The sequence below is a fragment of the Sinocyclocheilus rhinocerous genome, unplaced genomic scaffold, assembly GCF_001515625.1.
Source record: "Sinocyclocheilus rhinocerous isolate Xijiao unplaced genomic scaffold, SAMN03320098_v1.1 scaffold1069, whole genome shotgun sequence".
Lineage (NCBI taxonomy): Eukaryota > Metazoa > Chordata > Actinopteri > Cypriniformes > Cyprinidae > Sinocyclocheilus > Sinocyclocheilus rhinocerous.
This window is the reverse complement of record NW_015635541.1, coordinates 64,632-75,982: the sequence shown is the minus strand read 5'-3', so window position 1 is coordinate 75,982 and position 11,351 is coordinate 64,632. Positions and strand designations below refer to the sequence as shown.

The window sequence follows — 11,351 nt, the reverse complement described above, 5'->3', positions numbered from 1 at the left end:
ATTTAAAATGGGGGGAAATATCATTATGAAATAAATGTTTTTCTCTAATACACATTGGCACATTGGTTTTTTATATGAGAAAAACATTTATTTCATAATGATATTTCCCCCCATTTTAAATTCTTATTATCCAATGAAAGGTTAGATTTTTGTTAATTTTTTTAATAAAAGATCAAAAGGATTAACAATGCAGATTAATTTTCACAGCCTTCTTTGATCATATTTACCAAGGGTGCCGATATTTTTGGCCATGACTGTATATAAAAATGTATAATGATTATATTGAATTAAATTATTATTAATGAAGTTGTTATTATTATTATTATTATTATGTAAAGAATTTGAATTAAAATATTTAACTGAATGAAAGAAATCCATGTGTCATATATGCTATTAATTAAAAATGAATTAAATTAATTAAAAAAAATTCTAGAATTTTATAGTTAAAAGTCCTGTGCTCCGTGATGAAAATGTCTGGTGAGGTTATTATGAAAAAAAAGTCACATGGTTTGATGTTTTGTTATATAATGCAGTGATTTCACACATTAAGAACGGTGTACGTGTCCAAGTACTTTTTGAGGCCACTGTATTTTTCTTCATTTATGAGATTTCTGCTCTGTAAAATGGTCTGCACTTATGGATTTTATTTATTTGGACTGCAGTAGTCCTCATGCCTGCGCTGTCCAGTCACCGTGTGTAACTGCTGTTTGCAGATGTGCTCATTGTTCCTCCAGCTCATATGAAACACTGATCCAGACTGAGTGAATGGAAGATGCTGGTCATTTTTCCGTCCAGTGTTGTGTAAAGCATCATGACTCACAGTGGGCAGGGCTGAGGTCAGCGCTGAGGCTCGAAACACATTAAATAGGGTTAAATGCCTTCTTCAGGTGCTGTTATACGCTTATCAGTAACGCTGAGATTTATTTAAGAGCTCCTTCTGTTCAGAAACCAGCTGGAAAGCAGGAAGGAAGTGAAGCCAAGGTTTAGCTGGTTAACATGGTCCAATTAGCCCCTGCTGGAGGATGCAGGAATTACACAAGCATAACAAAAGCCATTGTTTTTACTACAAACCATTCAAAAGTTGCTGCTTATTCTGATTAATTGTTTTTTTGCAAGCATAAAAATGGTAAATAATTTATTAAGTTAAAACATAGTTTTAAATATATATTAAAAAATATATTTAGTATGTAAAATATATTTAATTATATATTTATGCATGTTATTACATTTAAATTTCTTTACATGATTTAATAATTCCATGAAGACAAAACAAGCATAACAAAAGCCATTGTTTTTACTACAAACCATTCAAAAGTTGCTGCTTATTCTGATTAATTGTTTTTTTGCAAGCATAAAAATGGTAAATAATTTATTAAGTTAAAACATAGTTTTAAATATATATTTAAAAATATATTTAGTATGTAAAATATATTTAATTATATATTTATGCATGTTATTACATTTAAATTTCTTTACATGATTTAATAATTCCATGAAGACAAAAATCTCTCAAATATCTTTGTTATTATTCATCATAATTTCTAATTGACTAGAATAATCCCATCTGAATGTATTTTTAGGGATTTAGTTATTATATTTAAACTCAGGAGATAATAATAATTATTATTATTAAATATATTTTAATTTAAGTATATTTAATATTATATTTAAATGTTTACTTTTAATAATTCCATGAAGACACATTTCTTTCAGACATCTTTATCATTCATCATAATCTCTAATTGAGTAGAATAATCCAATCTGAAATTACTTTTTATTTATTTATTTATTATATTTAAGCTGTAATGATGAAACCTCTGGCACTCTTAAATCTGATGCTTGTTCATGAATCTCTCTCAACACACTCCTCTGATTTCTTTTGATGCCTTTGACTAAATTTCCCAAGGTTGTTGATATTTCTCTGTTCTTTCGACTCCTTACACTCGTTTACTCTCTTTCCCTGCGGCAGAATGCCTTGTTCTTTTCTTCCCTCTGGTCTTTCTGCTGGCTCTGATCCTGATGTTGTCAAACTGCAGTGTTATAGAGGAAAAACACTCCTTCAGAAGGGCTTGAGAATGATAGACGTCAGGAATTCACAGACCGCATATGTGCTCTCTAAATGCATGTTAAGTGTGTATTTACATATGCATCATGAGATTAAGTCCTCTGATCACCAGAATGAGTGAATGGTTACTGTTAGTTTCAAACTGGTTGTCTTTATTCCTCCACATGCAGACTCAGTTCAGTGTCTGCCGTCAGCAGCGGTTATGTGCTTCCTGTGTTCTGAGCTCTTCTGGTCTTGGCTGCAGTCTGACTCTGTGCAGCCAGAGATTGTCTCATCTCTCATGCTCTTCCTTCTGCAGGTTATATATAAATAATAATTGGTGTAATAAGCTAATATAATTTACAGGGTAGATTTGAGATGCACAAAATCACTTTCTCACAGAAAACTAGTTTGGCCCTACTAGGTCTTAAAACATACCTGTTGCATTGAATTTCTGCTAGAGATGAACAGTTTTTCGTTCTCAGGTCCAGATTCGCCCGTGGAACCTGAGTGACAGTGATTTCGTGATGGATGGCTCTCAGCCTCTCGACCCACGCAAGACCATTTTTGTGGGAGGCGTTCCACGACCTCTACGAGCAGGTGAATCTCTCTTGTTGTCCTCCCAAATTTTTAATATGTCATTTATTGTAATCTTGTGCATTACCATCATATTCTGTATAATGGCGTGTTTCTGCTCTGTGTGTGTTTAGTGGAGCTGGCTATGATCATGGACCGACTGTATGGAGGTGTGTGTTACGCCGGCATTGACACTGACCCAGAACTCAAATACCCTAAAGGTGCGGGCCGAGTGGCCTTCTCCAATCAGCAGAGCTACATCGCTGCCATCAGCGCCAGATTTGTCCAGCTGCAGCATAATGACATTGACAAACGGGTGAGTGAGCTGCAATGTTTGTCATTCTACACGATGCAGAAGACAGCTGATTTAATAGCAAAATTCTATTCATAACTCCTAATCAGGGTTATGAAAATAAATCTAAAACTATAAAAATGACAATACATGAAATAAAATAATACTGAAATAAAGTAAAAATAAAAATATATATGTATATGTATGTATGTTTAGTTTACGTTGATGTACTAAAATATTAAAACTGAAATAAAAACTATTGATATTAAAAACAATAATTAAAATAACAAAAGCACAATACAATTACTTAAATTTTAACTAAAATTACAATGAAATGGAAAAAATATATAAAATGTAAATATAAAATAAAAATAACTACAAAAAAATATAAATATAAAATCAAAAATATAAAAATAAAAACTAATTCAAAATATTGATTAAAAACTATAGTGGTCTCTCAATTATACTAAAATAACACTGGTCCTAGTGCACTGAACGTTATACAATGAAGCATTAAGCTACAGCGATACAGTCAGCAACACTTTATAATGTGACATTTTACTTGAAACGATTTGAACTTTGACGCCGCTTGACCTTTCAAAACACAGCCAGAGTTTACCAGACTGTTTGCATGAGATGCACTGAAGAGCAGTGGTGTCAAAGACTCTTTACAAACTGTAAATCTGCATAATCATGGGCCATTTAAAAAATTTGCAGAATGCTATGAATGCCGTATTGACTAGACGAGTCCCAGAAGAGGTTTATACTGTACTTTTTTAACTGTAATTGTGATGTGATTGCATAGTGGCAGTTTCTGTACCGTGGTTTTCCTGCAGGCCGTTTCCATACGGCCAACAATACAGACTGTGGAAACCCCAGAGCAGACTGTGTGTAATCAACATGACCATGGGCTTCTGGAGGCCTGACAGCCATTTGAAGTCTCAGACGTGGCGTTTGTTAATTATAGCTCCATGCTATTCCTGTGCGCATATGTACACACTGGACTTACTGGACTGTTTTGGGAATGTTATTCAGAAGTAAATAGCTGATGGCCACTGGACTAAAACTAGATGCTCACCAGAATCACCCCTCCATCTACATGACACATCCTCAAATACTAGTTCATTTTGAGCTGTTAGTGTAAATGTGAATTTAGAAACTAAAGTCAGTAGTAGACATCATCTACCACAGTGATTCTTAGGGGGTAGTTAGCAAGGTTTGATGGGTAAATGTAGAGATTTTAAGTTTGCTTTGTTAAACCCGTTAATGCATTTAGTTCTTCTATCTAAATATATAAAACAAAAAAAATTATAATCTTAAATATTACATATATATTACTAAAATATGTAAACATTACAAACTATATAGAAAAGGAGTGCTGCCAAAATTAGCCTGTTAATGCAGGCGATTCATTTTTCTAGTTTAACGGCGTTAAAAATATTTAACGCAGGGGCGGAGCTAGGGTTGGCTCACAACCCACTCACAACTGCTGCTTCTATATTTCCTACTTGCTGAGGGGCACAGGAATGACATTTATTATAATGGGTTTATGTGAAGATTATTTTAAATTCACCTAAATTAGAAGGTGTTATTTTGTTTGTTCTTTTTTAAAGTCTAATAAATGTTAAAATTGATAGCTCTCAATTCTACTGTAATGTTAAAGTCAGCATAAAATATAGTTAATGGTTAAATATTAGGGGGAAAAAACTATTTCATAGAGACAACAGTAGTATTGGTACCAGCGACACTCGCCTTCAGTCATAAAAAAAAAGATGCTATTAAACATCTTTTTAAAAATATGCTGTCCTTATCTTTTTTCTACATTTAATTTGAAGATTGAATGTAAAATTATAGAAATAAAAAAGTATATTTAAAATCTTTAATGTCAGGTGGGATTAATCATGATTAATCTAGATTAATTTCAGAAAAATATGTGATTAATTAGTAAAATTTTTTTCAATCGATTGACAGCACTTATAATATAAATGTATATATAATATAAATACTATACATAATATATGATGAATAAAAATATATAAATCAGTTTATATATTTATATATGTGCATTAGGGATGTAACGATTACCGGTCTGACGATAAATCGTGATAAAATACCCCACGGTTAGTATTACCGTTTCATATTTTAAATATTGTTAAATTATATATAATAATATTATAAGATTTTTATATATCATATCTAAAAAATATAAATAAATATATGATGAATAAATATATATAAACCTGTTCATGCATTCTGTCTGTCTGTCTGTCTGTCTGTGTGATACAGCATTTATTTGTAATAGACAGCTTTTGTAACATAAATATCTTTACTGTCACTTTTGATCAATGTAAAGCATCCTTGCTGAATAAAAGTATTAATTTCCCCCCCCCAAAAAAAAAACTTGCTAACCCCAAACATTCGAACAGTTTTACTTCTAGACGGTTTCATCGGGCACACACGCACACTTCCGGTCTGTGTTGGTTTATTGGTCTGGCCAGTGGCGCCGACTACCAATGCATTTAAAGTTGAGGTGATGAGTAGACTGAAGCTGGGCTCAGGTTTTTTGCTGTGGGATGCAGTGTTTCCCATACATTGATTTATTTGTGGCGGCTCGCCACAATATCAAAACAGACCACCACAAATAGATTTTCCAAAAGGCTTTGACTTCGCTGAATAAACATGAACACTGCGCGTTTCAAAATCAAAATGTAGCGCTGGTGTTTTTATATTACTACGCAGCAAACATATTTTGCTTGTAATCAGAAATAGTCTACTGTAGAGGGACCTTACTGTTGTTATTGATTCTTTGCGAAAGTCTACCGGAAGTTAAGTTTGGGCCACAAAAGCGTGCATGTGCAGTAACGTTTATTTATGTTGTTTCCGTTAAAACCGTCTATATGTATGTGTTTTTAGAAACGTATAATCGCTCTCTCTGCCCATGTCCACAGGTGGAGGTGAAGCCGTACGTGCTGGACGATCAGATGTGCGATGAATGTCAGGGCGCTCGCTGCGGAGGAAAGTTCGCCCCTTTTTTCTGTGCCAACGTCACCTGTCTGCAGTATTACTGCGAGTACTGCTGGGCGAGCATCCACTCGCGCGCCGGCCGAGAGTTCCACAAACCGCTGGTGAAGGAGGGCGGAGATCGACCTCGGCATGTGTCCTTCCACTGGAGCTGATGGCAAGCGGCACAACACCCTCTCCACCCACCCAACACCTTCAACACCATGACCAGTGACCGCACACGGATCTCCACCCTCATCGTTTGTTTTAGAAAACAAATATCATGGTATCTCTGTCCACTATATTCTCTGCTTACAAACACTTAGGAAAATATGAATTTTGAGTCTGCGTGCTCAAACGTTGCACTTTGGCACAAACAGTCGATGTTAACACTTGTCAGGATGTTGTGCTTTAATTCTCTCATTATCCTTCGTTTGATCGCTTTAGTGCTCCATGTAGGTAACATTAGGCAGTGTGAGACAGTTGGGTTGTTTTGATTAAATAATAAAAAATATATATATATATATATATATAATATATACAGTGCATTTACAAAAAGGCTGTATTTATCTATATACACATAGATAATACATTTTGGGTGTCAGACGTTTTAAAGAAGCATGCACTTATTGTGAAAAACAGAGTGGTAGGAAATTCCCCCCTAGATGACGACAAAAAAAGTTACTAAAAGGTAAAATGAATTCATTACGAAAATCATGTTTAAGTGAGCTGTTAAAAAAAAAAAAAAAAACTTGCGTTATTAAGAGTAAAACGCCATTTGCTCTCCATGTTGAAATGAATAGTAATACCTCATGCATGCATCTCTTTCTGTTCGCTTCGGTTTTTTAGGCTTAATTTTTTACGAGTTTTTAGTATTATCTTCATGTAATGCTGCAATAGCTTTTGCTGCTAAATCCATGGTATGAGTCCATACCGTCATACTTTATTCAGGCGAACGAGCGCTCCGAAGGGTCTCTCCGAAACTGCATGTCAAATGAGTCTGCGATGCATGCTGTAAAATCGGGTCTCACTTTCATTTCCCCCACAATGGGTGAGCGATGTGGAGCACTACGGAAGCTTATTTCCTCCACAGAATCAGAAATAAAAAAGCTAATTGCATCTTTTTATCTCACAAATCTGACTTGTGAGGGGAAAAATTGACAAATTCAGAATTGTGAGCGGGGAAAAGTTTGAATTCTGAGATATAAACTCGCAATTACGAGGAAAAGAAGTCAGCATCGTTAGATAAAAAGTTTGTTACATTTTTTTGTATTCCATGGCAAAAACAAGATCACAATTCTGACTTTTTCTCACAATTGAGAGTTTATATCTGACAATCCTGACTTTTCTTCTCAAAATTGTGAAGAAAAAAAGTGTCAGAATTGTGCGATATAAACGTAGAATTGCAAGATGTCAAATTACAGTTGCGAGATAAACCTAAAGCAAAAGTCTAAATTGTGAGATATAAACTCGAAATTTAGAGAAAAAATTTTGAATTGTGAGATAAAAAGTCGCAATTACCTCTTTATTTTTTATTCTTTTTTATTGTCTTCTGATTTGTATTTATTTATTTTTGTTTGTATTTATTTTTTGGCAAAGTCAGAATTGTTAATTTTTTTTGTATTCCATGGTGGAAACTCGCAAGCTCACAAATTTTTTTCTTTGCATAATTCTGACTTTTTTGTTTATATCTCACAATTCTGACTTTTCTCAGAATTGCACGTTTATTTCTTATAAACTTGCAATTACAGTTCAACTTCTCACAGTTGTGAGATATAAACTCAGAATTGTGAGTTTAAAAAGTCTTTTATTTTTTGGCAGAAATAAGCTTCCACAGGGCACAAACTGGGCATGACAGGAATAGGCCTACTGCGAAAAAAAGAAAAAAAAAAGAAAAAACTTGAGACCAGCCGGATGACAGAACCGCTCAACCCAGTTAGATGTAGGATCTTCTAGCGAAATGTCTTCTAACAGGTGAAGTCATTTTTGCAGTGATTGTTCATAGAATTGTGCAATTTTTATACACTATGTAGTTCGGTTAGACGACGCCTAGAACTGTGATTCGCTTGAACTGTTATTGATGTCTGACATGGAACGTCCTGTGAAACTAGCGTATGTAAACATACGGTCCACTTCTGCTAGTTAGCGTCCCGCCAGAACCAAAGAGCTGTCCGACTCGAAACGACCAATTACACTACGTTACTCGCCGACGATTCACAATACTGTGTCCGACCGGTGACTCTGGGAGAATAAGCGAACACTGGCTCGAAATCACTTAACGTTACCTAATTTAGAGATACGGCGGGCGGAATTACCTCACGTAACCGCTGCATTTATATCCAGATTCGCGTCTTGGCTGCTTTTTTTTTCGAGAGTCAAAAAAAAAAAACGGCCAGCTTTAGGTTGGCACGTTTAGTTCGTTAGTCTGAAAAAACGACACACGCGAACAATACTTTTGTACCGATGGAGAAAAAGGATTGTGGGTAACCCTGATCCCAATGATGGTGAATTCTGGGTGTGTTTGAGATATTTCTTTCCCTGCCCAGATTTTTCTCTGTTTGTTCCTTCTGTGTAGTAGATTTGTTATGCACTACTCTTTGTATTTGGATGGTTGAACAGTCAGCGTTGTTTTGTTTTGTTTTTTAAATAGAAAAATGTGTGCTTTCTGACTGACTAATCTTTTGCAATACCTCAATTTTGAAATATAATAGGAGAGAGATTGATATTTTCTAAGTAAGTTTATTCAAATAAAGACTATATATATATTAATTTAATTCTGCTAGAGAGAAAAAAAAGATTTAACAGATGCTTAATTTTATTTTTGTCATGCTTATTTGCTTTTACTTTTATTTTTGGAAAAAAACTATTAAAAACAAAAACAACTGAAGGAGTTCGAGCTGTATTATTTTAATACTGTAGGAAGCTGTCCCTGCTGCGACAGCACAGCGTTCCACAAACAAACATCTGATCTTATTACTATTATAAAATATATATATTTGACATAAATATATATATTCTATAGGGTCAACAGGCCGTCAGGTGCTTATAAACATACTACTTAGTTTTTATATATTTGCAATCAGACCTATGCTGAAAATCTTCTGTTCGTTATATTTTTATGTTTGGTGAAATGATGTGTTCCCCTTTGTTTTGTAAAGCGCACATGCCCCGATTTGTTCGTTTCGGGATAACAGAATAGTTATGATTTTTGGCAAGATGGAGAGAAAAGAATGTTCATTTGGGAAGCTGGAAAGATATGAAACGTTTCAACTTTCAAGCCCCAGATGCGTCGTCGCTGATGTGGTGGCCTTCTACTCACCCGAGACTTGAATTAGTCCCTTTTTTAAAGGCTGAGAACCTCTTTGTTGTAATGTGCAATACTGTTTGTACTGTTTGTAAAAAAGAAAAATTTCATTCAGCTTTATTTTCATTGCGAGCATTGTGATTCACTAAAATCATTTTCTACTGTGTTTACTCGACGTGCTAGTACCTTCCAGTAGTAATGTAGCCTTTGTACTGAGAAATTTTTTCATTATTTTTTAGATATTTTTTGCAAAAAAAAAAATACATGGCCTGTATATTTTTTTACCGGTTTCAGTGGCTGAATTTTTGGAGGGCTCTTGCAATGTAATTTTACCTGGCTGCTGTTTAAAAATAATACATTAAAATAACATATAAACATGAGCAGCTATACCAGATATAATGAAGCATCTAAGTGTCATGTTTTTTTTGTTTTTTTTTTGGTGTAATTTGCTAGATGGATTATTTTATTTTATTTATTTTGGCATAATGTACATATTGGCATATTATATACACACTTCAATTAATTCTGTAATACATGACATTTAAATACTCCATAAATGCAGACAGACACAGACAAGGCATTTTAAAGAGAGCTCGTTAGAATTTATTAAAATTCTACCAGCTTACCCAAAAAAGGCAAATAACAGAAATATTTAGTTTATCTTTTCCTTTTAAAACTCTACAATGTTTCCGAGGCCATTGTCCTGCTGCTCTTCCAGCTGTACCTAAAGATCTCAGTCAGTGCATGTAAGACTTCTGATGGAGCAGCAGCTACAAGCCCTTCATAATCCTACAGGAGTTAGTCAAGCGCCTCCTAGTGGTCTGGATGAACCGTTAAAGTCATTCTGTGGAAGCGTTTCAGTGCGTTCCAGTTCTGGTCTCACCAGCTCCCTTCATTCATTTCTGAAATACTGTCATCACGGATACTGATGGTGAGTTCTGGAAATCCTGAGGTTCAAATGTTGTCATCTGTACAACACTCAACTTTGTAAGATTAGCTTAAAGACTTCCTCCAGTGACGCATTAATAACGGACAGTTTTAGATCTCAAATCTCGAGCGAATTGTAAGAACCTACAGGAAGAGGAAGAGCTGTAAGACGAGCGTTAGACTGGAGTGTTTAAGGCTACAGTGCTTGCGCACATCTCTCCGTTTGTCCAATCAGACGGCTTCAAGTCATTTCTGGTTGTGCATGTTGAACTGGGCTCATTTAAGTGAGTGCATGAAGCTGTCCAGGTCGTATTCTTTCTCGTACTGCTGCTGGTCCCACAGGTCGCCCAGCCCATCCAGAACAGACTTCATACTGGCTTGACCAGAGGATGACGACGCTGCCGCCTCGCTCTTCTCTGCTTTATTATCCTAAACATCAACACCAAGCATCAGTATGAATGTGCATTTGTCAATCCCTGGTATTCAATTAATGTATGTGCAGATATTCATGTGGAAAACTAGCGTTTAGGGCAGCGCTGCCTCATGATTTTATCGATAACGATAATTAGACAATATTTTGCCGAGTGTGTTATTGTGCTGATATCTCATCTCTAATTGTGCCGACAGCTGACTCCTGAATTTTTTGATATTCTTCATATTCTGTGTGGTCAGTTCACAGCAGGTGATAGAAATTAATCATTTCCAACCAGTTTTATGGGCATTTTTACCTTTAAGCCATTTCTATATTAGTATATATAGTGTTATATTTCAATTTCACAAAGAAATGTGCAGCATTTTGTCCAAGCAATAATAAAAGGACACATTTAATTTATAATTTGTCTTAAATCTCATTTTGTAAAAAAAAAGAAATAATAAAAAAAATCGTGAATCGAATCGAATCGAATCGTGAGTTGAGTGAATCGTTACATCCCTAGAAATTAATAATTTCCAACAAGTTTTATGGGCATTTTTACCTTTAAGCCATTTTTTCTAAAAGTGTGCACCATCTTTTGAGTCAAATTCTTGCATTTGAGTTGTTACCAAGCAAATTAAATCAGTATCAACAAAATTTATCTTTGCAATGCAGAGGAAACACAGAGGCTGCATTAGAAGTGGCATTTAGATGCATTTACACACTGTTTAACGCAGCTCTGAGGGACATGAAATACTTTAACCTGCAGTTACAAATGCATAAATAATGTTTTGAC

General features: G+C 34.8%; 2 protein-coding genes across 2 annotated transcripts in view; one reads left to right on the top strand and one right to left on the bottom strand.

Moving 5' to 3' along the window:
• The window catches only part of cpeb3 (cytoplasmic polyadenylation element binding protein 3), a 39,130-nt gene extending 33,028 nt beyond the window's left edge, over positions 1 to 6,102 (top strand). The window contains exons 8-11 of the mRNA XM_016561745.1: positions 2,236 to 2,363; positions 2,515 to 2,644; positions 2,755 to 2,936; positions 5,861 to 6,102. Of these exons, the coding sequence (XP_016417231.1) occupies positions 2,236 to 2,363; positions 2,515 to 2,644; positions 2,755 to 2,936; positions 5,861 to 6,088 (668 nt within the window). The 3' untranslated portion in view covers positions 6,089 to 6,102. The remainder of the gene's footprint in view (positions 1 to 2,235; positions 2,364 to 2,514; positions 2,645 to 2,754; positions 2,937 to 5,860) is intronic.
• A 4,297-nt stretch (positions 6,103 to 10,399) lies between these two features.
• btaf1 (BTAF1 RNA polymerase II, B-TFIID transcription factor-associated) overlaps positions 10,400 to 11,351 on the bottom strand; it is a 28,100-nt gene continuing 27,148 nt past the window's right edge. The window contains exon 38 of the mRNA XM_016561744.1: positions 10,400 to 10,572. Coding sequence (XP_016417230.1) covers positions 10,420 to 10,572 — 153 coding nt within the window. The 3' untranslated portion in view covers positions 10,400 to 10,419. The remainder of the gene's footprint in view (positions 10,573 to 11,351) is intronic.